This window comes from Cucurbita maxima, unplaced genomic scaffold (assembly GCF_002738345.1).
Source record: "Cucurbita maxima cultivar Rimu unplaced genomic scaffold, Cmax_1.0 Cma_Scf00008, whole genome shotgun sequence".
Lineage (NCBI taxonomy): Eukaryota > Viridiplantae > Streptophyta > Magnoliopsida > Cucurbitales > Cucurbitaceae > Cucurbita > Cucurbita maxima.
Window position 1 is genome coordinate 1,579,100 of NW_019272024.1, and position 23,204 is coordinate 1,602,303.

At 40.5% G+C, this 23,204-nt stretch overlaps 6 protein-coding genes and 1 long non-coding RNA gene across 25 annotated transcripts in view; 2 read left to right on the plus strand and 5 right to left on the minus strand.

The window, feature by feature from the left end:
- LOC111482621 (homeobox protein HAT3.1-like) overlaps positions 1–1,835 on the plus strand; it is a 7,606-nt gene extending 5,771 nt beyond the window's left edge. For 4 of the 6 annotated variants that reach the window (XM_023128482.1, XM_023128484.1, XM_023128481.1 and 1 more), the window contains exons 8-9: positions 840–929; positions 1,009–1,835. In XM_023128482.1, coding sequence (XP_022984250.1) covers positions 840–929; positions 1,009–1,419 — 501 coding nt within the window. In that variant the 3' untranslated portion in view covers positions 1,420–1,835. The remainder of the gene's footprint in view (positions 1–839; positions 930–1,008) is intronic. The other 2 variants (XR_002718242.1, XR_002718241.1) reach the window with 2 other exon arrangements.
- Positions 1,836–2,302: 467 nt separating this feature from the next.
- On the minus strand, positions 2,303–3,190 carry LOC111482624 (zinc finger protein 7-like). The gene has a single exon (XM_023128486.1). It carries the CDS (start codon positions 3,067–3,069, stop codon positions 2,461–2,463), a length of 609 nt encoding a protein of 202 aa, XP_022984254.1. The 5' UTR covers positions 3,070–3,190; the 3' UTR covers positions 2,303–2,460.
- Positions 3,191–3,685: 495 nt separating this feature from the next.
- On the minus strand, positions 3,686–8,983 carry LOC111482625. Of its 14 annotated transcripts, none has more exons than XM_023128495.1 (10): positions 8,739–8,977; positions 7,982–8,100; positions 7,661–7,732; positions 6,508–6,737; positions 6,219–6,300; positions 5,744–6,109; positions 5,614–5,666; positions 5,085–5,145; positions 4,606–4,984; positions 3,686–4,046 (listed from the first exon to the last, which is right to left on the minus strand). In XM_023128495.1, exons 1-3 carry the CDS (start codon positions 8,894–8,896, stop codon positions 7,710–7,712), a joined length of 300 nt encoding a protein of 99 aa, XP_022984263.1. In that variant the 5' UTR covers positions 8,897–8,977; the 3' UTR covers positions 3,686–4,046; positions 4,606–4,984; positions 5,085–5,145; positions 5,614–5,666; positions 5,744–6,109; positions 6,219–6,300; positions 6,508–6,737; positions 7,661–7,709. The 14 variants fall into 14 exon arrangements, with proteins under 14 accessions (XP_022984263.1, XP_022984262.1, XP_022984266.1 ...); XM_023128494.1 differs by having other exon boundaries at positions 5,736–6,109; XM_023128498.1 differs by lacking the exon at positions 5,085–5,145 and having other exon boundaries at positions 4,606–4,966; positions 5,736–6,109.
- On the plus strand, positions 3,983–4,530 carry LOC111482626. The gene is made up of 2 exons (XR_002718243.1): positions 3,983–4,067; positions 4,266–4,530. It is a non-coding gene; the product is annotated as an uncharacterized LOC111482626 (long non-coding RNA).
- A 458-nt stretch (positions 8,984–9,441) lies between the features above and the next one.
- LOC111482622 (alpha-L-fucosidase 2-like) lies at positions 9,442–15,344 on the minus strand. Its single transcript, XM_023128485.1, has 10 exons — positions 15,070–15,344; positions 14,842–14,987; positions 12,785–13,638; positions 11,746–11,878; positions 11,473–11,631; positions 11,178–11,402; positions 11,007–11,108; positions 10,767–10,902; positions 9,887–10,082; positions 9,442–9,806 (listed from the first exon to the last, which is right to left on the minus strand). Exons 1-10 carry the CDS (start codon positions 15,275–15,277, stop codon positions 9,473–9,475), a joined length of 2,493 nt encoding a protein of 830 aa, XP_022984253.1. The 5' UTR covers positions 15,278–15,344; the 3' UTR covers positions 9,442–9,472.
- A 1,405-nt stretch (positions 15,345–16,749) lies between these two features.
- Positions 16,750–18,602, minus strand: LOC111482833. The gene has a single exon (XM_023128809.1). The coding sequence runs from the start codon at positions 18,500–18,502 to the stop codon at positions 16,781–16,783; it is 1,722 nt and encodes a 573-aa protein (XP_022984577.1). The 5' UTR covers positions 18,503–18,602; the 3' UTR covers positions 16,750–16,780.
- Positions 18,603–18,688: 86 nt separating this feature from the next.
- On the minus strand, positions 18,689–22,090 carry LOC111482834 (methylthioribose kinase). The gene is made up of 6 exons (XM_023128810.1): positions 21,587–22,090; positions 20,508–20,817; positions 20,236–20,410; positions 19,591–19,792; positions 19,260–19,474; positions 18,689–19,162 (listed from the first exon to the last, which is right to left on the minus strand). Exons 1-6 carry the CDS (start codon positions 21,770–21,772, stop codon positions 18,994–18,996), a joined length of 1,257 nt encoding a protein of 418 aa, XP_022984578.1. The 5' UTR covers positions 21,773–22,090; the 3' UTR covers positions 18,689–18,993.
- Positions 22,091–23,204: the final 1,114 nt, after the last annotated feature.

Consider the following 23,204-nt stretch of genomic DNA (forward strand, 5'->3'; position numbering starts at 1 on the left):
TTTTTTTTTTTTTTTTTTTTTTTTTTTTTTTTTTTTTTTTTTTTTTTTTTTTTTTTTTTGCGTGTGGGGTTGGGAAACAAGGTTTTATTCAAAGATTTGAACTCCCTTGCAACTTTATTTAAGAATGCATGCTGGTGCTTGGATATATTGCCGCAAAGGAGATGTATATTGGAGTTACATAATTTCAGCCATGCGATTTATTAGATTTGTTGTTCCAAAATCTCTTATCATTCTAAAATTTTGACTCTTAATCCAGTCTGAGTGGTCTGAATAATTGCTGAGACACTGAAAAACAGTTTTCTTTCTGTCTGATTCCTGTATTGTGAAGTCTTACTCTCAGTAAGGCAGTTATATATAGGAAATTGAACTGTGATGTGTAAATTTGAGCTGAAATGTCGTTCCTTTTTGTACTTGGAACAAGATTTTTTCTTGATTATAGCGAGTAATGAGCACAGCTTAGCTCACTTTATATCCCTTGGATCTTCGCTTCTTTTTTCTTTGCAACTGAAGATCACAATTTTGAGCTATTTATTTGAAGAAATACGTCTTGGTTTCAACAATGATGCTTTACCACAAGTCTATAAGTTATCGCTTCCATGACATTGTCAGTTAGATTAGTTATCAACACCCTTCATCGTCTTTAGACTATTTATTGCGAAATATCAGTTTCTCTGTGCTTGTTTATTTCACTTGGTTTTTAAATAAAACATGCGTTGGATGGAAAGGAGGCAATGAGATCTTTGTTTCTCTGTTGTGGGAAATAAAATTTAGTATTAACTTCGAAATATCAAGTTTTTTAATGCCACGTCTTGTTCCTAATATTGTTGCAAATGTTCCAGAGACTTTTAGCATCATTCCAAGAAAACCAGTATCCTGAACGAGCTACAAAGGAAAGTCTGGCACAAGAACTAGGGCTCAGTGTGAAGCAGGTAATGCATTGAGTTCCTTTTGAAGTTTTAGCTAACATTTTATTCTAGCAAAAGGCTCAACTATTTATTCCATTTTCAGGTTAACAAATGGTTTACGAACACACGTTGGAGCACACGCCATCCCTCAAGCGTTGAGGGTAATAAAGCAAAGAGTTCCTCAAGAATGGGCATTCATTCATCTCAGGCAAGTGGAGAGCTGCACCAGCCCGAGAAAGAATTTGGTGCCCAACATCAAGAATTACCTACAGCAGATAGTGTTGTGGCCCCATGTCAGAGTGGGGATACAGGGGATGTCAAATTGGCAACTCAGGATACTAAAAGATCAGAATTTTCTGCCGCAAAATCCAGAAAACGGAAGGGCAGGTCAGATCACGCTGCATCGCGTTCAAAGGACAGTAAGGAATCACAAAGGCCTCCTGCCAAGTCACCAAAAGTAAATGAAATCCAAACAGCACATAGCATTAAGACGAGGAGGAGAAATTCCTTATAGGTTCTGTAAGTTTCGATCGTTCACGGGAAATTATTTGGCTATTTACTCTCTTCCAAGATACACATTAGAACAAATGCGGGCATCGTCTGAGGGGAGGTAATTCCAAGAACAATCACAATTGTTTGTAGTTCTTTGTAACCACATTAAAATTCCTCTTTCTAATTCCTCACACATAAATGCTTAGTCTTAGTTATGTAAATCGAGAGCTTGTTGTTAGATATTTATTTGTATTTTCAAATGAATGCTCTCATGAGACCCTTCTCCTGATGTGTTAAACAATTAATTAGTTGCAGATATTGCTCTGTTAAAGAACAAAAGAGCTACTGCTACCCTCCAGCTTCGGAAGCTTTGCTGCGGATATATCACTTATGGATGCTACATTGCTATCAAGTCTAAATTGCTCTTGGCTTTTTTATCCAGATTTTAATGTCATCATCCTTAGTGAAATATTCTGCAATTAATCCTGTATGAGATGTGAACTTTAGGTTCTGCAGAGTCAACATAATGTAGTTCTCTTCACACATGAAAGCAATCGGATCTTCTGCGCACATCCTGCGTTTATCGATTTGAATGCATCAAAATCCTGTCAACCACTGAAATTGGTATCAAATCCTCGTCCATGTAGATGTAACTTATTTCCAAGCTTTCTGGAAGTTATCATCTTCTAAATCACAGGAAGCTGGAGCTCTGGGTGACCTGTGATTGAGCAGTGAAATGTGTATGGGCCATTTCTCCCAAATGGGAAACCACTGGAAGAGATGACAGAAGCAAGAATCTTGAAGTTTCAAATCATTATTGATCTTTTTTTCTTCCCCCTTACAGCCTACTTGGTTTGATGTAATTTACTCTACAACTTATAGTTGAAACAAATCAGGCCTCTTGTGTTTCCATAAGCAGAAGAGATATAACATTAATGCTGCTTCTTCCTGGTTTTACATAGGATTCTAAGCACTTCCCCTAAAGTTAGTCATGTACTTGATATATGACGACACAATCAGAATGAAGAAGATGACTCCAGAGTTCTTGACAGACATACAAGAATTAAAGTCGGAGATTCAGGTCGAGCTTGAATGGTTCCATTTGCGGTTCTCGTAGTGGTGGTGACTCTGGGAGAACTTGATGTTGAGTGAAGCGGAAGCTTCCTGGCCACCTCAAGTCCATGGCACCCCCCAGCATGAAAGGTGCCCATGAACCACTTTTTACATGATTAAATCTTGCTACTATTGCAGTATCTTCCCTGCTTGTTTTGTGCACCAGTGAATGTGGTTGAACACCAAGTGATCTAACCATAGAATTATGCATTGGCAGACCAAGCAGAGTCATCATTCTCTGGGCTTGGTGCCTTCTGGCTGCACTCCTCTCCCTCTTGTGGGCATTTTGATGGCCTCCCAATGCCTGTGAACTGAAGAATACTCTCTTACAGAAGTTGCATGAAAAGGTCTTGGCTGAACCTGCAGAGCTTTGTGATTCAGGTAAAAGCTGTTTGTTCCTACCCAGGCTCAAGTTCAGCCACTCCAAAGCTCCTACACCTGCAGGTTGGTCTGTTGCTTCTTCTTCTTCTTCTTCTTCTTCCTCTTCTTCTTCTTCAACCGATTCATCTTCTCCTTTTTTCTCCTTCAATGATTCAATTTGTTCTCCTTGAAAGATCATTGCTAACCCAGATTCCTAAAAATTAGCAGCGATGATACTGAACTATAAAATGGACAGGATTGCTGATTCTTTATCTAGCTGGGAATGGTAACAACTCATGATTCTTCTTAGATTTCATTTTCCAAGATGAACAAATGCTGAGGAAGTTGTGAGAGGATGAAAGTGTAAGTTTTCGTTTATATGTTTCTGCATTTCTTATCTTCATTCTCCTCCCGACCATTAGTGGTCCAGTGGACAATGCTTGTGTCATCTGTACTGTTTCCCTTTCAAACTAAAGGATTCCCCACTTCCATCAATCTTTTCCAATCCCTAATTTCTTAATGCACTCAGATTATACCACTTATTTACGTTGGAGATGGCTTCAGGGAATCAGGTATTCGAGCCCCTTCGTAAATCTAGATATCTTTTAAGTTAGGTTCACATCATGGTAGCTACTTATTAAGGAGATCGAGTATTCTATTAATTTTTTACTCGAAATATCTTACGTTAGACAGTTGCCTTGTGAGAAGTGTACAATCCTTTGGCGTTCATGATTATGAAAAAGCTCACAAGGACAGTCACAAGTTTGAATTCGAAATCACTTCAATTATTTGATTCAGCCCTACAAAGAAAATACTTGCGTAATGAAAGATTGGTCAATATTCAAACTCGAGATAATGTTGATTCTTCTTTTGTCTTTGTATTGCTACCTTCTTAGCCACATCTTTAGGAGCCCTATACCAACCTTACACAAAACTTGTTTTTGGGAAACTTTTGAGAAAATACATGATTGAAAGTTGTACAAAACGCAACATCAATATCAATCACAATCTAACAAGCTGTTTGAATTGTCCCTCCAATGCATCGAAGGAGTACACTTCTTATCCAACACAAGTAAACCGAATCACTTTTAAAACTACTTTTGTGGGATTCTTTTCCAAGGCTGATGTTGGCAACACATATCTCTACAACCAAGCGATTTCCTTCGGGTCCTCATTCTGTTTGGCAAAAGAGAACAGGTAAAAAAAAAAAAAAAAAAAAAAAAAGTTGTGAGAAGAAGCATCACACAAAGCAGATAATAGTGGTTTAAGCATCTTTATTAGATATAGATGGCTTTGCATGTTGACCTAATTGTACATGATTAGGATAATGATGACTTAGTTTTATTATACCCTTTTCATAAGCATTCAATCAGCCTAATCACATGCCTTCTACAGGGGAAATCCACTCAAGGGCCACCTTTGTATGCATTGCTAATAAGTTCTTTCTTTCCATTATAATCCCATGGAAAGGGATGGTACCCCCACAAAGAAAAGATGGGTCTTTTGGCTAGTGAAGGGTAATGTTTCTAAATAATATTTGATTGGTACTTCTGTATTTATTTCTTGAGGGGGCGGTGGAAGGATAAGAAAGGGAAGGTACTTATTTCTTCCACTTTTATTTATGCAATATGGATAACCCTGAATTGGTTAGTTCGTCTTCTATGTTGAGGTTTGCTTGTTTTTTTTTAATTACAAGTTAGCTATTGAATTTGGACAGGAAATTGGAAGTACTTACTCATGTGATCTTGTCTGCAAAACTTTAGGCTAGGCTAAGACAGGATCTTTCTCTTCCTGTCTCCTGGTGCGAAGAGAAAGGGGAAGAGGACATTTGGATCTTTACCCTTCATGAACTTAACTAATGTTGTCTAATTCTGTTCGATTTGCTCGTTGCTTTATTTTGTGTCTTAAGAGTGAATTGACTAGAACTTGTGTGAGTTGTTTTCTCTGGATGACAGCATTGTTCATGACAAAAAATTGAAATATAGTATAGATATTCTTAAGCAAATGTAAATAGTGGGAGAATAGATTATGAAAACCTTCACATGTGAAAGTGAATGTGAAATAAAAGGCAATGTAGGGAGACTTGCCTCAGAAGACTGTCAAAAAGAAAAAACCTGTCAAGAACCGTTACAAGTAGAAGGTAAGAATCCATTCGACCAAACTTTGGTAAAGAATTTGTGGCAAAGAGTAATAATATTAATGGATAGACTTGACCTGAAAAGGTTGAATCATGAGGCATCAACTAAGGCATTTTAAAGAAAGCCTGACAACCACTCTGATCAAAGAACACAAAATTGCATTATCTTGACAGTGCGATTAAATATGATGGAAAATGTGAGTTACTGTTTGATGACTATAGTAGAAGCTAAGCTTGAAATAAAGGGTTCGTAAATCATGGGGATGATGATCATGCAAGCAGTAAAGGAAAGTCAAGTGGATTCTCTCTACTTTTTAAGTGCACCTACTTTCTAACTGGGGTTCAGAACAGTCCTCTTCTGTATATTAGATATACAGTCGTGAGAGAGACAGAGAAAGAGAAAGAGAAAGAGAAAGAGAAAGAGTTTTACCATTTGAGATTGAAAAATCTCTCCATTCTTCCTGCCACTGACTTAACCCTTCCACTATGAATATCAATTAGCCCAAAAAAATCAGCTTTTAACGTTGTAGCTAAAAGTTCAGTTACTTCTAAGGTAAAAGAATTGTAGCTAAGAGGAAATAATCAAAAAATTGTTTGAAGAAAAACCTGAATCCTTAAGGAGGAATCTTCAAACTCAGCCCGTTTTCCAAGACTCGTTGCTGCAAATGAACATTAAAACCTTAGATGGGGTCATAGATCGAGACTGGAGAGACCATTTCTGTCCTTACTCTGTTACCATTTCCAATCAAGTTCCTTATGGAGGGTGGGGGGAAGAATAAGTGATGGGGTTTGAAGGTCCCCATTGTTGAATAGCAGGTAGTATTTTGGGTTTCCTGACAAGTTTTTATCAGAGGAAGCAGGAGGGGGCCAGTCCATATGTAGGAAACAACACCACCAGCTAGTAGGCTGAGGTTATGGGCCGTAGAAATCAATAAAGATCTCCAAGTGCACCTGCAAGCAGCCATACATGAATTACATTACATTGTGGACCAAATAAAACCATAAACCATAAACCATAAACCTGGCTTTATAAACATGATATGTTAGTGTCAATCAAATCGGCTTCGGCAATCCCATGTGCCTGTTGCTATTGCGCTCCCACCTACAACAAGGATTTCAAATATGAGCAGAGCTACAACAGCCACTCAAAACACCAATCACATTTTAAAACCCTTGAAAGCTGAATACAGACAAGCATTTAGAAACCATACATGATTCTACTTCGTGTCGATTATTGGATACGTGATTTGAACTGTTCCCTTCAAACGGTGACACGCTCGACTCTGATTGGTGCTTCAAAATTTCCATATCCCATGAACAAACATAATTCACTTACAACTGAATATATGAAAAATGAAATACAAATGAGTATCCTAGTTGTCCACACATATTGAAAGCATTAGTGTGTAAAAATACACATAACCTTATGAAAAAGGCATACATCTTCGAAAAGTAATTGAAGTTAAATAATTACAAAATTCAGGCCCAGAAGAAACTAACAAGGTCAGATGATGAGCAATTGATAATTTTAGGGAATCAATAAGCAAACCGAGTACTGTGTGGAGAAATAGGATGAATTCCCTGAACAGCTAGAAATATTTTGTTATTACATCCACCTACCAAATGAAGTTACCAGAAACTCTCTCTATCTCACACACACTCTCTCTACCCAACTTCACCCCACATAGAATTGCTCACATGTGTGCTTCTACTGGAGATCACTCAAGTACCTGCAATGTAAAACAAAATGGAAAAGCTTAGAAGAACTTGATAACACACCTTACAATTTTTATTTGAATTCTTTATTAAAGTACGCCAGTTTAATTCTAAAATGCTTCATGCCTCTGAAAGTGTACATCACAAAAATATCACCCGTAGAAAATATCACATCTAGACTACCACTGCCAGAAATTAAAAATGATTAGCACAAATCAGACAAAATTAAGAATCAAATTTCCCTAATCCAGGAAAACCTAGAGGAGAAGAAAGGGAATCCTAGGCACATACCAAGAAAATATTAATATAATAATAAAACAGAATTGGTACAAAGGATCAACCTTCATGGTATAATCACGCAGTACAAATGAATAAGATTTGTGTAAGATTTACACTATGAACATAGAGCTTGTATTAGTTTCAGTTCAGCTTATGGGACCCAGTAATAAACATAGTGTGCAAACAAGTTATCAACCTCCTGAACCCTCGTGTACTTTTATGTGCAGCTTATCAGTACAGAACAGGTTTTCTAGGGAAGAAACGAGAAAGGTCAGCTCAAAAGCTTCATGCATATGACTGAGATGAAGTATCATCCATCATGGCAGATGCTTTGAACATCATCCTTGATAGTAATCCTGAAAGATGTACGCCCACATCAACCTCAAACACATTCTTCTGAGAGAATTTAAGTGAGCGAGTTTCCTGACTCAATAATTCTTCACTTTTTCCATTGATGGAAGTGAAGAAATTGACAACTAAAAGAAGTTAATTCATTAAACAGGATCAAACATCTTCTTCTTGCCCACCTAAACAGCATAAACTCACCAGCGCCACTTCAGATATCTTTTTTATGAACTTCAGAAAAGTACACAAAAAATACTACTAAAAAGTGAAAATGAAGGGGAAATGAACAAAAATGCCAAAAAAAGGGACCTACAAATGTTGCGACGGTTTCCGGCCTGCCAATAATAGAATGTCCTCGTGCATCACCCATCTTTTCCATTCCTTCCTATCATCCCAATCCAATTTCTTCTTACCAAATCACATTTTAATGGTATAAAAATAACTGCTTAGTAATGCCACATCATATGATCCAAACACAAATTCACTGACAAGTTATGACATCGGGATGATTATAACGATGGTTGCACTAAATAATGACCTCATGAAGAAACGATTGCGATATGCTTTTCATGTTTCCTATAAACAAAACTCACAAAAGGATACTAGCGATCCTGACAAGTACGGCAGAAGGTACCATGAGAAAGCTCGCAGAAAGCCCGTGCGCCAACACAGAGGTGTGATGTCAGGCAGGTAGCACCCATGATGCTGTGCATGGGCAGAAGAGACTGTGTGCATCCCAGTTCTCCCAAATTCCTGGAAACGACAATTTGAAACTGTGGCACCAACTCATGAAAGCAATCGAGAAATTTGCAATCAAGCACCTCAGAAAAGAGCCTTCCAATCAAAGATGATCAAGAGAGAGAAAAGATCATAAGTAATAATGTGAGAAATTTTTCTTAAAACAGATGGAATAGGGAAGACTCTGAAAATATTGGTGGGGTTTCTGTTCGTGTGATTAACCTTTGAGCTCAGCAGAGTTGAGAAGGCCTTAATTAAGATAATAAGAAACTTGATAGGCTGTTTCCTGCGGTGATAATTCTGAAATGGTTGAGTCTAGTGTTGCGTCGGAATGTAAAGGATAATTGCCAACAAGATTTATGCAACTCTTTTACAATGCAATCACAAATAGCTTGACAGATAACAAAAACTTTAAAATGCATGAAAATTAATCTGAAATTAAGATAAAAACATAAACAACAGAAATTCAATCTCCAGATGATTTTAAATTTACAGAAGCCGAAATCAATAGTAAACAGAGATCAACACGGAAAAAAGAACGAACATCGAGCATCAAATAAATCACAATTCAACGGAATTTATTCCTCCGTAATTCGTTCATCAATTCGTTTCGAAAGGAAACCAAGCAGCGAGTTTCGAAACTTATGAAGTACCTGGAAGTCGAAAATGCAAGCCGACGAGATTGAAGGCGAGGTCGAGCGGTGAGAGGTGGCAGGCGAAGCCGAGGAAGAGAAGGAGACGATCGGAGAGAAGAAAACCTAACAGAGGAAATGAGCGCGCGAGATAGAGATCCAGAAGAGCGCCAAGCCATTTCTTCTTTAATGAAAATTGAGAAAGATGAGAACGAAGTCAGAGTGTCGCAGTGCGAGGTTTTAAGTACTAAGAAGCTAGCTAGACGAGTATCGGATGGCATGAGTGTGCAGGTATTGCGTCTCGGTCCAGTGTTGGAGGTTAGATTATGCACCCGCTATTCAGAACGTATGTCGTAGATGGTTTAACATGGACACGGGAGAGTTTAATGCTCGAGAGAACCTAGATGAATGTATGTTCGGGATGTCCTCCTGATGAGGATCGACACATAGGTCAGTTCCTGACGAATGTGTTCAAGCAAACCAAGATGGTTGAGCTGTCCCAAGACATGGGATGACATTACGATGCATGGGTCATGTTGGGATCGAGATGACGATGAGATGCAACGTTGTTATATTGCAGACGATTGAACATGCTCGTTCAGGCAGTGTTTGTGGCCAAACAAACTTGAAAGTAATATTTAAATCGTTAATTATATCTATTTTTAATTATATTTTATTATCAAAAGCATTTCTAGTTGTTGTGCATATTCTGAAACCTTTCATGTTACAGAAAGAATCATCAAAGAACATGTTCTTCAAGGATTTGGAAATCCATTGCTGTTTGGTAGAAGAGAGCATGTTCTAGCACATTTCAACTGCTTATTGAAAGTGTAGAGTTTACCAGATGTTAAATTTACTGCTACTTTACTCCCTCTGTAGTGTAATGTCGTAACCGAAATTTGTTCCGACGACCAAACACCGACCTCGTCGAGATCACCTCCCTTCCAGCAGATGTTTACCGTCAAGCCACCCCGTGCCTTCAAGCCTTTAACGCAACCGTCGGACCAGACATCACAGGGAAGAGCAGGAAGCAAGTACAGGTCCTTGACAGTGCTCTGGACCAGCATTTCAGCAATGGCAGCTGAGAATCTGGATAGCCCAACAGAAGGAGCAGGCAATGATCAGGTAAACTATGTAGCTAGAAAGGATAGTGTTTCATTTGAGCTTACCCAAAGTTGGCATCTATTTGGAAAGGGGGGTGAGCAGTGAACAAATTGCTGTACAGCCCGCCTTCGTAATCACTTTCATGCTCTGGATCTACGAGCTCGAACAAATGCTTCACCATTCGGTACGCCTGCTCACTGTTCCGAAGACGAGCCCATAGCGCGATCTTCCACGCAGTCGACCATCCTGGACCTTCCTCTCCTGTTTCACATGAACCACACTAAGTTTATCATATATCCTTCCACAACATACCAACATTGTAATAGTTCAAGCCCACTGCTAGCAAATATTATGCTCTTTGGGCTTTTCCTTCGAGCTTTTTCTTTAAGATTTTTAAAACATGTTTGCTAGGGAGAGATTTTCACACCCTTATAAAGAATGTTTCGTTCTACTCCCCAACCGATGTGGGATCTCACAATTCACCCCTTTCAGGGCCCTGCATCTTCGCTGACACTCGTTCCCTTCTCTAATCGATGTGGGACCCTTAATCCACTCCCTTTCGGAGCCCAACGTCGTTGCTGGCACACCGTCTCGTGTCCACCCCCTTTGAGACTCAGCCTCCTCGCTGACACATCGCATGGTGTCTGACTCTGATACCATTTGTAACGGTTCAAGCCCACCGCTAGCAGATATTGTCTTCTTTGAGGTTTTCCATTCGGGCTTCCCCTCAAGGTTTTTAAAATGCGTTTGCTAGTGAGAAGTTTCCACACCCTTATAAAGAATGCTTCGTTCTCCTCTCCAATCGACGTGGGATCTCACAAACATAATCAAAGAGTACTATGATTAAGATTCGGATTAAGATTCAGCTCCTCGTTTGATTAGTAGTAACTGGATTCAGCTAATCATGCTCAGCAAATCCCAAGAAGTTGGTTGACAAACAGAAACCTCTTTTATGAAGAGTATTATTTGCAGCTTCCGAAATGTTGGGAGTTTTTTCAACAGTTATGGTGTGTCCTGGATACAGCCCAAACAGGTGTGATACATGTCGATGATGCACTTCTTGGTCCTCAAAATCAATAGCCTAAGCCAAGAAACGTCGTCAAGTTAGTCGAGTTAGTCGAGTTAGGGCGGTCTAGATAGTTAGCTCTACAATGTTCTTGGTTAAGAGACGAGATACTTACATACCCATTCCATAAGAGAACCATCTCTAGCTATCTTATAAGGCAATAGCCTAGCTTGAGCCTTCCGGACCTTGTCAATAATAGTATCCTTGCTTCTTCCTAGAATCTGTAAAGAAAAACATAAACAAATCCGTGCAGTATATGAAGTAAAAGAAGGTTTCAGTTTAAGCTTCACCTCTGCAGCAGCTATGATGGCTGAGAAAACCTCTTTTATGATAGCAATATCCATTGTTGTTGAGTAGCTCACACTAGCAGGCTTACCATCAGGAGCTATAAACATGTGCTCTGGGGATGTCGATGGGTTTGTTTCCAGATATCCATTCTTGCCATCAATTAGCCAATCCAACAGAAACGATGTGCATCCTTCCATCAAAGGGTATGCCTTGTTTCTTAAGAAATTCTACACAGAAAGTTCCATTTAGAGGTGACAGCTTATGAATTTGCAGTACAAAGGACAAGCAAGAACTTACTTTGTCCATTGTGTATGTGTAATGCTCCCACAGATGGGTACAGAGCCAAGCTCCACCCATTGGCCATAGAGCCCAAACGGCCTGCCCTTGATCCGGAGAGCTTTTTGCCCAGATGTCTGACACTTGATGAGCTACCCAACCATTTGCTTCATAGTTCACCTATGAAGTTTAAGAACAGGTGAGGCCAGTGAAACAGACAAGGTTGAGAACGTTTCTTCCCTATGATGGAAATCTTGTGATGGCTCGGATGCTATCAGAGGTAAAGATGCTTACTTTTGCTGTCTTACGTCCATTGACAGACAAGAAGGATGTGAAATCAAACAATGGTTCCTGGCACTCCTTGAGGTTGCATGGAAGGGATGGCCAATAGTTCATTTGGAGATTGATGTTCAAGTGTGGAGCACCACTGGTAGAAAAGAAAAGGGGAACACGTCTTTATGTATGGAAAACAATTGTTGGCTTCGACCCGTTATGTATGGTCGTTAGCCTCACGGTTTTAGAACGCATCTACTAGGGAGAGGTTCCCACAACCTTATAAGGAATGCTTCGTTTCTCTCCTCAACTGATGTGGAATCTCACAATCCATCCCTTTGGGGACCCAGTGTCCTTATTGATACCATTTGTAACAACCTAAGTCCACCATTAGCAGATATTATTCTTTTTGAACTTTTCCTTCCGGGCTTCCTCTCAAGATTTTAAAATGTGTCCACTAGAGAGGTTTCCACACTCTTATAAGGAATGTTTTGTTCCCCTCTCCAACCGATGTGGAATCTCACAAACCACCCCTTAAGGGCCCAGCGTCCTCACGGGCACACCACTTGATATCTAGCTCTGATATCATTTGTAACAACCTAAGCTCACCTTTAACAGATATTGTCCTCTTTGAGCTTTCCCTTCTGGGCTTCCCCTTAAGGTTTTAAAACGCGTTCACTAGAGAGAGGTTTTCATATCCTTATAAGGAATGCTTCGTTCCCCTCTCCAACCAACATGGGATCTCACAATCCACCCCCTTGGAGACCCAACATCCTTGTTAGCACACCACTCGGTGTCTGGCTCTGATACCAATTGTAACAATCTAAGTACACTGCTAGCAAATATTGTCTTCTTTACCTTCCGGGTTCCCCACAAGGTTTTAAGACACGTCCACTATAGAGAGGTTTCCACACCCTTATAAGGAATACTTCGTTCCCCTCTCTAAACATCTCACAATACCAAACCAAAGGGTCGAGAGAAAGGTAAGTCGAGAGAGAGAGATAAAGTCATGGTTCACTCAGTTCACTATTGCAAAACAAAAACAAAACCAAAAACTTACTCCCATGCCGGTGCGATGTTCTTGTTCCATATACCTTGAAGATTTGCCACCTGAGTTCCAGGCCTTGAACAAGAAATGAGTAGATACCGACTATATTGGAATAGCAGCTCAACCAAAGCTGGATCCTCATCACTCCCAAAAGACTTCACTCTCTCAGCAGTAGAAGTTACTCTAACTCCCTTCCTTCCAGAAGATCCATTCTTAGAGCCCTTTGAAAGCTGCAATGAAACACGATGAAAAAGACTCTGATAGTCATTCAAATGGCGTCCATAAAGATCCAAATAAGACATGTTTTTAATCTTCTTCATTGCAGCAACTGACTCTGAAGAAGGATCCTTCCCAGACAATGAAGGCTCAGTAAATGGCCCTTTAAATGAAGATGAAGCCACAAGACGCAACACAGCCCAATCTGAGCCATTAACCTTTAGCTTCTTTTCATCTAAATCGTGTACTACACCACTTCCATTATTAACCTGTAAGCTAAGAACAGCAGAGTATTGAATGCCCTTGGGATTGTCATCTAAATCCATTTTTGGTGGGATTCTCAGGCCTGGACAGCTTCCCTGTAGTATGATTAGACTTTGACCATCTACTACATGCGAGCTGTGATGTAACTTGCTATCCATGGACACTGAAAATGACAAGGAACCTGGTTTGGTAGCAGAGATCTTGGTTACAATTACTTGATCAGGATTAGAAGCAAAATGTTCCCTTGTAAATTCTATGTCACCCACTGAGTATTTCACTCTTGCTGTGGCTGTATTCAAGTCTAATTCTCGATGGTAAGTCTCTGGAGTATATGACTGATGGGATGCATCAAACTCAAGTTTGATGTCACCTAAAAGTTGATAAACCTGCATGATCACGAGATTGTGAGTATAACATAATATGCATACAAAGTGCTTCAAATTTAAAGCTCTATCAAGTTTTGAGTATGATAAGTGAAACTCCTAAAATGAAAGACAAAGATAATGAGTGAGATTTGTGGGGAAATACAAAAATATTTTTGAAATGCCAAAATAAACATGGTGAGATCCCACTTCGGTTGGAGAGAAGAACGAAGCATTTTTTATATGGGTGTGGAAACCTCTTCCTAGCATACGTGTTTTAAAAACCTTGAGGGGAAGCCTGAATGGAAAAATCTAAAGAGGATAATATCTGCTAGTGGTGGGCTTGAGTCGTTATAAATGGTATTAGAGCTAGACACAGGGTGGTGTGCTAGCGAGGACGATAAGCCCCTAAGGGGTCATCACCAGGCGGTGTGCCAGCGAGGACGCTGGACCCCGAGGTGATGGATTGTGAGATCCCACATCGATTGGAGAAGGAAACGAGTGTCAGCGAGGACGCTGGGTCTTGAAGGGAGATGGATTGTCAGATTTCACATTGGATGTAGAGGGGGAACGAAACATTTTTTTGTAAGGGTGTGGAAACCTCTCCCTAGCATATGAGTTTTAAAGCTTTGAAGGGAAGCCAAGAAGGGAAAACCAAAAAATGACAATATCTGCTAGCAATGGACTTGGACTATTACAATGGTATTAGCATTAGACACCGGACGATGTGCCAGCGAAGAGGCTGAGCCCTGAAGGGGAATGGACTGCAATGTGCCAGCAAGGACGCTATGCCTCGAGGGGGTGGACACGAGGCAGTGTGCCAGAAAAGATATTTGGCCCCAAAGCAGGTGGATTGGGGCGTCCCACATCGATTGAAGAAGTGAATGAGTGCTAGCAAGGACGTTGCTCCCGAAGGGGGGTGGATAGTGAGATCTCACGTCAGTTGGAGAGGGAAACGAAACATTCTTTACAAGAGTTTGGAAATCTCTCCTTACCAGACACATTAAGCCTTGAGGGAAAACTCAAACAAGACAATATCTGATAGCAGTGGGAAGAGACGAGACGAGCATACAAGCATACAAGAGACTAGAAACAAAAAAGAAACAAAAAGATAGCAAAGAACAACAAAGAATATTCATTAAGAATCGCTTTAGCGAGGGAGCAAATTCATTAAAGGATCACATTGTGCACTAAGAAATCTTATTATAAGGGGTTGAGAAGCATTACATCAGACAGATTTCCCGACAGCTTGACGGCGGCTTCAGTAGCTTCAGCATATTTTCCATCATCAACAAGCTTTCTAACCTCTCTCAGAGCCACAGGAGCATCTGGATTGGTATAATCCGCAGGAGTTCCCGTCCAAAGCGTATCCTCTGCATCAATTTCCATCACATAATTCAAACTCAAACAGTACATTCACTTACTAAAATTCAGTGCTTCACAAAGGGACCAAACCATTGAGCTGAAGAATCTCAGTGTCCACACCGCCCCAAACCATCGCTCCAAGCCGCCCATTCCCAATAGGAATGGCGTCAGTCCAGTGCTTGGCGGAGCCATTAAACGTGAGCTTCAAAGGGTCGGAGCTCTCCGCCATGGAAAAGGGGAAACAAACATGAATCAGAAGCACAGCAAGAAGATGGGTCTTCGTCGTTCGAAGAAACATGAAGAATCGAAGTGGGAAATGGCAGAATGAGAGGGAAACAAGAACCGAAGACAAGGTAGTTGAATGTTTTTCTTAATATATTATTTAAATAGTTTTGAGCTGATTTTAAAAAGGACAAATTAAATAAATAATTTAAATTGATTTGACGAATGAAGTACAGAGTTAAAATAACGAAGATTAAATGCGTATAACTTTTTAACGTGAATATAATTGAATAATAATTACCTAAGTTTTTAGGTATATAGCACATTAATTTCATCACCTAACCGTTCCAATATATTTCAACTATACAGCTACAAAATAATAATAATAATAATAATAATAATAATAAATAAAATAAAGTTACTTCATTTAATTACCTAACATTATTATTTAAATTCACTGTCTTTTATTATACTTTAAAAATATATGGACGAGGGAACGTGTGATTAGGGAGTTCTCGTTAAAATTTACACGTCGTTATTATTATTATCTGTACAATAAATCACAATATACACATTATTTTATATTTTTTTTTTACCTTTTAGTATATATATATATATATATATAATTATCAAATTTTTAAAATTAAGGAAGTCAATTATTTCACTAATATCTCGAACAATTATTTAATTTATCTCTAATGGAAGAAAATTAGTGTAATTATTTATTACTGTGCGCTGGTAATAATTGTATGTGTAGTGGTAAATAATCATCGTCTATAAACACTAATTAGTGCGACAGGTTTTAAAATCTATATTTATTAATAAAAAAAATTAAATTTTTTTTATAAATTATGATAATAATTTACCAGCATCGTTATTATTAAAGCTGGATAATTGAGTGAGAGTTTTGTTAAACCTACTAACATGCGTATGGTTTTCTCTTTCGATTTAGGGTTGTTATTCATTTAATGTGGTATCGTGCCATATTGTAACGGGATGGGCATGTCTATGTATTTTTGTTAAACCGAGTGAATTTGATTGAGAAGGGGTCGGTCAAGATGGGCATGTCGACTAGCACAAGAGTTAACTATGTTCTTACATGGTAAGATCTCGTGTCAGTATGATAATATACTTTAAAGTAGTGATATCATTTGGTTCGAGGGTGATCTTGTGATCTTCAAGAAATGAAAGCAAAGGCCTCTCCGAGCATAAGTTTACCGAGGATCTTAGAGGGATGCCCAATTAGGTCGTCACTCTTGTCTTTCCAAAATTACGAAAAGGAAACTACAACCGTATAGCTCGACAGTGGTTGACTTGTGGTGTTCCCTTCCACATTAGGTAACCTTCGGTAATTCTCGTCTCGAATCGAAATGAGCACAAAAGACTTTCTTACCCTTTTGGATTTGTTTAGGGTTTATGGGCATGTGGGCTTGGGGTCCGAGACTGGTTCCCGAAGCTACCCATCTAAAGACAAACGATCATATATGAAAATTATCGAGCGATATATATTCGATCAGGAACATAAAAATGAAACCCTAGATGGAATGATGATAATAATTACAAGATTAGGGGTTTTGTTTCATTTGGAGGGAAATAAAGGCAAGTCAACCTCATCACACCACTCCACACACCTGGTTTCATAATATGGAATTCTCATCTCATTTGGACAATAACTTAACCAAATTTGGCCTCCAATTCGCCATTTTAGCACACTACCTTCCGTCTCTTTGCTCAGCCGCCATCCCACCTCCTCCCCGTACTCGTCGCCGGCGAAAACCACTCCTCCCGTCTTCGTGAAAGCCCGATTCGTTCCACTGTACCGGTTCTGAAAGGTCTCCCCGCCGTCGCCGTTCTCGCTTCCACTCGGATTTTTTTTCGTCGACACCTCATTACCCGTCGTGTTGTCGCACAGCACCGCCTCGAACACCGCCGCGTTCCCTTCCGCCTCCTGGTCCCACCGCCAGTTTCTCATCGTCGTCCTCGTCGACGTCCTCGCCGTCGCCTTCACCGTTGACATTTTCGTTTTTCCAAATCTGCCCTTCAAAATCTTCTGCACTTTTACCTCCCGTTCGGCGTTCTCCGTCGACCGCCCTAAACTCACCGCCCCAACATAATTCGCCCCGACTTCCGGCCCAACCCATACCCGAACTCGAGAAACGAAATGCCTCTCCTCTGCGTACTCCACGTCATCGACGCTCCCTAGGGCGAGTCTCGCCACGTGGAGCCTAATATTGTCGACACGTGTTCCCACATGGACATAGCCGTCGTGGTACCGGACGGAATATTCAAACTGAACGACGGCCTCGAGCTGTTGGTGGGCCAGAGCGTATCTCAACGCTGACTCTTTCGCTTCAATCAAGGGAAACTGGTATTTCCGGCCTCCACCGGCACGGGTGACCTTCATCCCCATAACCGGCGCGTGACCTTTCAGAATCCACAAGCCGTGCGCCTCCGTCGCGTAGGTGAAACCCAGACTTCGTTGCGGCGGCGCGTGGGTTAGCGTCTGTAACCCGACGCCAACTTCTCTGAGAATCAACCATTTCGCTATCACGTAACCGAGCGTGCGAGTGAAACAGAGCTCAGCATCGACGCCGATGGTGACTAGAAACGTTCGCAATACCGGCGCGTGGTTCGACGACATAGTTTCAAGGTGTGGGGAAAGCAAGTAGTCGAAGTAGAAGGAGCCGATTTCAGCAGGAGCATCGCAAGCACAGACCCAAAAGAGTCGGACGAGGAAAATAAGGTTGAAGAAGCCGGAGAAAGATTCCGGCGAGTGAGAGTCCATAATCCAGGAAACCGGGTCGGGTTTCAGTTTCTGGAGACGAGAGCGGGGGCAGGTGCTCTTCTGCCCGGCCGGCGACCGGGAAATGATTTCTTGAAGAAGTTGAAGAACCAGAGGAAGGAACGGCTTCTCCAACGACAGAGGACACGTGTTGGAAACCCACAAGGGCTTGCTCTCGCTGAATGACCTGAACCCCTTAAGTGTGACGGCGAAGGTAAGAACCGTATCGGAATTGGCGCCGGTGGAGCGTTCGGCAGTGAGGTGAATCGCCGAGTTTCCATGATTAGCGAGTTGGAAGACAGAAATGGACTGGTTCCAGTCGTCGGAGCTGGGGAGCTCAGAAATCCAAGACCAGACATCCATTGTTAGTAATTGAAAAGAAAACAGAGCATGGTTAGTGTTCTTAAAAAAGAATGGGTGATGATGGGAGAGCCAAGATAGAAGAAATGGAAGCCACGGAAATTCCGGGAAGATCTGGTGGTTCATATGGGATTGTGAATTTGTCACATTATGATTCATGGAAGAACTGAGAGATCATTTAAGATGACAGGTTTAGTTTCCCTGTCAGTGCCGAAGAGTCTGAAACATTTCTTGGGGCCGAAGCTGACAACGGAAGGCCTGTCGGGTTCCACGTAAAACGACAGACACCCTGCATGGATGTCAAATTTTGAATCATACAAATTCAGAACATTCCAAGAACATGAAAATGTAAATTTTGTCTGCAATTGATTCATTTTTTGGCTGGTGTTTGGAATGATTATTGTCCATGAATTTGCAAACAATATCCAACTTCTCTCAATAATACAAACCCAGTAATTTGAAGAACAGAACAAGTTGAAAATGCAGAGTAATGAAGAAGATGGCCATTAGTTTAGAAACGCGATGGGCATGGTAGCAACTCCGATCATATTTTATTTTAACTAAACTCGAGAAATCATGGGTCGGGAAGGTCGGGAATGATCGGGAATTCCAGCAGCTTCATTTTCTGGGTCGATGAGGCATTGCATTGATTAATGGAGTTCACGAATGGCAGAGATGACCTGAGAAATTGAAGTGAAATTTCGCCTTTGCTTTAGAAGTAACTTAGCCAATTCAAGGGCTCGCCTCTCGCAGGCTGCGCGCTTGCTGGGCTCACTGATTGATTCAAAATCTTCCACATGAGCCACTCCCACTATTCTCCTGTCATAACATAACATAACAGAGGGGTGGTTTTGAATTGAGCAGTTTACTTATTAAGACTGCTGGATGATGATTGATTTAAGATTTGAGACTAAACCTGATCATTTTAGCTGCTCCGAAACCAAGGCTGTCGTGGAACAAGTCGGTTAAATATTTGTTCTGAACCAGCTGCTCGAGCTCGGTGTTGTTGTAAATGGCAGGGAGATAAGCCTCCCCAGGACCATCCTTGTGCAGCTCCCAAAGTCCCACAAACTTCTTACGAAACAGATTCCATGTCTCTTCGATCGTCCTCAGAATCCACTCCTTGTATGCCTGAATCGCATCACATTGACAATGGTCGGCAAGAAGCGGATCAATGGTAATAGCTGTCTTATCCACTAAACTAAAGATGGATAATGTTATCAGTCTCGATTGTGATTTATACTTACATTTCGATCATTTCCTTCCACGGCATGTCCATCTTGTGAAAAGAAGGCCAAGATTAAGTTCCCCAGAAATGCTCCGATATCGAATCCCATTGGTCCATAGAATGCAAACTCTGGATCTATAACTTGTGTTGATTCTTGAGTAACCATAATGGACCCTGTGTGAAGATCTCCATGAACAAGCGCCTGGGTTCTCTCTATAAACCTGCACAGGCAACCCAAGTGCTACATATCATAAATAAATCTCCCAATTAGAGTCACATTTTTGCATCATAAACATATATATACAATTTATATATGCATACAATGTAACAGTCCAAGCCCACCATTAGTTGTTAGCCGTGGGCTTGGGCTGTTACAAATGCTATTAGAGTCAGACACCGGAACTCTAAGGTGGGTGGATGGTGAGATTCCACATCGGTTAGAGAGGGGAACGATGCATTCCTAACAGACATGTTCTAAAACCGTGAGACTGATAGCGATGCATAACGGGCTAAAACGGATAATATTTACTAGCGGTGTTATGTACAAGCTCATCATATGTATTATTTGAATCAACTTCCATACAACTAATTCTTCCCGGATTGACTTGTTAAAGGAAAAATCTTTACAATTTGAAGCAGAAAAAGAGAAAAGAATCGAACATACTTTGCTTTCAACTCAGCAATCTCGACCTTCAAATCGTTGTCGTTTCTAACAGCCTCGGCATCATGATCAAGATACGGCGATGTCCAACGATTGTATTCAGACACTTTGTATGGGTCAGAAAACACAACTTGCTCAGTGAGCCTGCATAGCTCCACATTCCCACAGAACTCTGCAACTGCACAAGTGAAGTATGCAAGCTAAATAACCCTGTCTCTTTTTCTTAAGATGGTAACTAAAAACATCTTCATAGGCAAGCAAAAACATGGAAGTACCGGATTCTTTGTGCACGGTGGTCGAATTATAAAGGATCGACGTGCCGAAGAGAGTCTTCGCCATGTATTCCGATACGTGATCTGCCAGCAATGGATACTCAATTCCAGCGATCAAACCTTTCCTCAGGATTATATGAGGAGGTTCCAAGTAACGCATGCCAATCAACGACATGATACGATCGAAGTGATAAACATCAGGCACATGGTTTGGGCACAGACGTCCATGCTTTCTCAACGCCACTGCCTCAAAATATGCTCGCTCCTTTGTCATTGGCCATGACTCCCCTATGCAACGAATGTAGGGAAGAGCCTGTATGATAAAGAAAACCCAGACTTCAAATGATAAAATCCATTACCGTCCAAGTTCTCCCAATCAAATATCGTATTGCCGTCAACCTCACAGTTTTAAAGTACGTCTACTAAAAAGAGGTTTTCACATCCTTAGAAGGAATGTTTCGTTTCCCTCTATAACCGATGTGGGATCTCACAATCCACCCCTTGGGGGCCAGCATCCTCGCTGACACACCACCCGGTGTCTGACTCTGATACCATTAGTAACAGTCCAAGCCTACTGCTAGCAAGTATTGACCGCTTTGACCCGTTACGTATCACTGTCAGTCTCACGTTCTCCTAGGAAGAGTTTTCACACCCTTATAAGAAATGTTCCATTTTTCTCTTCAACCAATGTCAGATCTCACAAAGTACCTCCAAGAACAGCCAAAGTTCTAAAGAAGCTCCCTAACATACAAACATTTCAAACCCACAGAAAAAAGTTTGAAACCACCTTAAAAACTAGTGTTTCTGGGTGAAACATTCATCTATAAGCACTGCTGGAAGCCTCTAAAACACTTATTCTGAAATGTATTTAGAATTTTCAAGATCAAAATTTACCCAAACTTAGTCTAGGTCTCTTCAGCAAGCTCAACTAAGCTATCAAACTTGAAGACATGAATTAATAATCATCTTTCTTCAACCCACATAAACCCTAAACCCCAAAACTTCCCCAACACAAACAAACAAGTCAAGCCATAGCAACATAAATTCAACAGATAAGCTAACATGACAAGAAATTAGGTCACCTGCTTGATAACAAAGGATCCAGACGAACCCAAGACTATGTAAACGAAATTAAGGTTACCATCTCCGATTTCCTTAATCTGAATATCATCAAACTTGTTACCCAGCTTGTCAGACAGCGAAGGAACAGTCTTAATGTACTCAATCAGGGAGCTGTCATCAAGCGGACGGAACTCAGAGAAGGCCATAAGGAACGGCAAAGAGTGACAAACTCCGACGGGCTTTGCTTCGAGAGCTTAAGAAAGTTAGAAGTGAAGGGTGAAATTTCCACTTCGCCAGTCAAAAATCTTGATCGACATCGAAATTCGTGAGGAAATGTACAGGATCTTGTCAAATTTGAGCCAATCGGAGGAGAAGTACAATGAACCTGGGCATTGAACCTGGATGATTTTGGGTTAATCGAAGGAGGGATTGAAGAGATAATATTCGGGTCTTCCACCTATTTTAGAAGATATCCGGATTCGGACAAACCCAATAATGAAAATTTCCGTCGATTGGTTTGAACGTCTCCAATTTCTTCAACCATGATCTTGACTCTTGAGAAATAAATACCAAACCATAATACCAAATACCAAAAAAGACAATATCTAGTAACGGTGCATCTAGGTCGTTACAAATAGTATCAGAGCTAGACATTGGAGAATGTGTCAACTTAAAGCCTTGAGGGCAAGCCGAAAAGAAATCCCAAAAAAGACAATATCCTACTAGCGGTGGATCTAGGTCGTTACAAATGATATTAGAGCTAGACACAGGACGATGTGTCAACTTTTCGTTGTTTCCTGAAGGGGGGTAAACACGAGGCGATGTGCTAGTAAGGACGCTGGCCCCAAAATGGGGGTGGATTTGGAGGCAGTCTCACATCAATTGAAGGAAGGAAAGAGTGTAAGCGAGGACACTAGGCCACGAAAGGGGTAGATTGTGACGTCCCACATTAGTTAGGGGGAAGAACAAACCACCATTTATAAGGGTGTAGAAACCTACCCCTAACGTTTTAAAGCCTTGAGGGCAAGCCCGAGAAGGAAAGCTCAAAGAGAACAAAGAAGACAATATTTGGTAGCGGTGGATCTGTGTCGTTACAGTTCATCACTCAATTCTATTTTGGATCGGCTCCTAATTGTTTGAATGGTTATTATGAATCAGAGTTAATATTCAATATAATTTACACAAAACGAGAGACTACATAAAGCTACTTAGTACTGCTGCCTATGTTTGTTAAGATTAGCATTTAATTAGGAATTTTCTATAAAAAGAATAAAACAAAAAAATATTTAATTAGGCTTACGTGTCAATGTGATGCAATCTGATTGGGCCTCTATTGTATATTGGATTGGGCTTGCAAGTATTTGAGCTCACTTGGTGGGCCCATAACTTTTAACATTCTAACAAGACTAGGAAAGTTTTTTAATTAAGTCTTGAAATTCATTATTTTAGAATTTTTATTTTTACTTATTTAATTAAAAAAAATTAATTTCTTATAGTTTTTTCAAATATTTTCCTAATTGAAACCCAATTTGGTGTTTAATTTAAAATTTAAATTTTGGAAGAGGAAAATAATAGAAACCCGAACGCCACAAGCCAAATCATCGTCTTCTTCTCTCTTCCCCCACTGATGCATATCTC

Bases quoted from the DNA above. Each gene is read 5' to 3' on its own strand.
- LOC111482624 (XM_023128486.1), bottom strand. From the start codon at position 3,069: ATGATCTTTCAAGGAGAACAAATTGAATCATTGAAGGAGAAAAAAGGA.
- LOC111482625 (XM_023128502.1), bottom strand. From the start codon at position 5,972: ATGGCTGCTTGCAGGTGCACTTGGAGATCTTTATTGATTTCTACGGCC. The intron at 4,967-5,613 runs GTTTTTCTTCAA...TCTTTTTGACAG, and splicing joins ATTCCTCCTTAAGGATTCAG to TCTTCTGAGGCAAGTCTCCC. The intron at 4,047-4,906 runs GTTTTCATAATC...TTTGCCAAACAG, and splicing joins ATTCACTTTCACATGTGAAG to AATGAGGACCCGAAGGAAAT.
- LOC111482622 (XM_023128485.1), bottom strand. From the start codon at position 15,277: ATGTTTCTTCGAACGACGAAGACCCATCTTCTTGCTGTGCTTCTGATT. The intron at 11,632-11,745 runs GTAAGCATCTTT...TAAACTTCATAG, and splicing joins ATGGACGTAAGACAGCAAAA to GTGAACTATGAAGCAAATGG. The intron at 11,403-11,472 runs GTAAGTTCTTGC...CTTTCTGTGTAG, and splicing joins ACACATACACAATGGACAAA to AATTTCTTAAGAAACAAGGC.
- LOC111482833 (XM_023128809.1), bottom strand. From the start codon at position 18,502: ATGAATCATAATGTGACAAATTCACAATCCCATATGAACCACCAGATC.
- LOC111482834 (XM_023128810.1), bottom strand. From the start codon at position 21,772: ATGGCCTTCTCTGAGTTCCGTCCGCTTGATGACAGCTCCCTGATTGAG. The intron at 20,411-20,507 runs GTACTTCCATGT...TCACTTGTGCAG, and splicing joins CACCGTGCACAAAGAATCCG to TTGCAGAGTTCTGTGGGAAT. The intron at 19,475-19,590 runs GTAAGTATAAAT...GATGCGATTCAG, and splicing joins TGGAAGGAAATGATCGAAAT to GCATACAAGGAGTGGATTCT.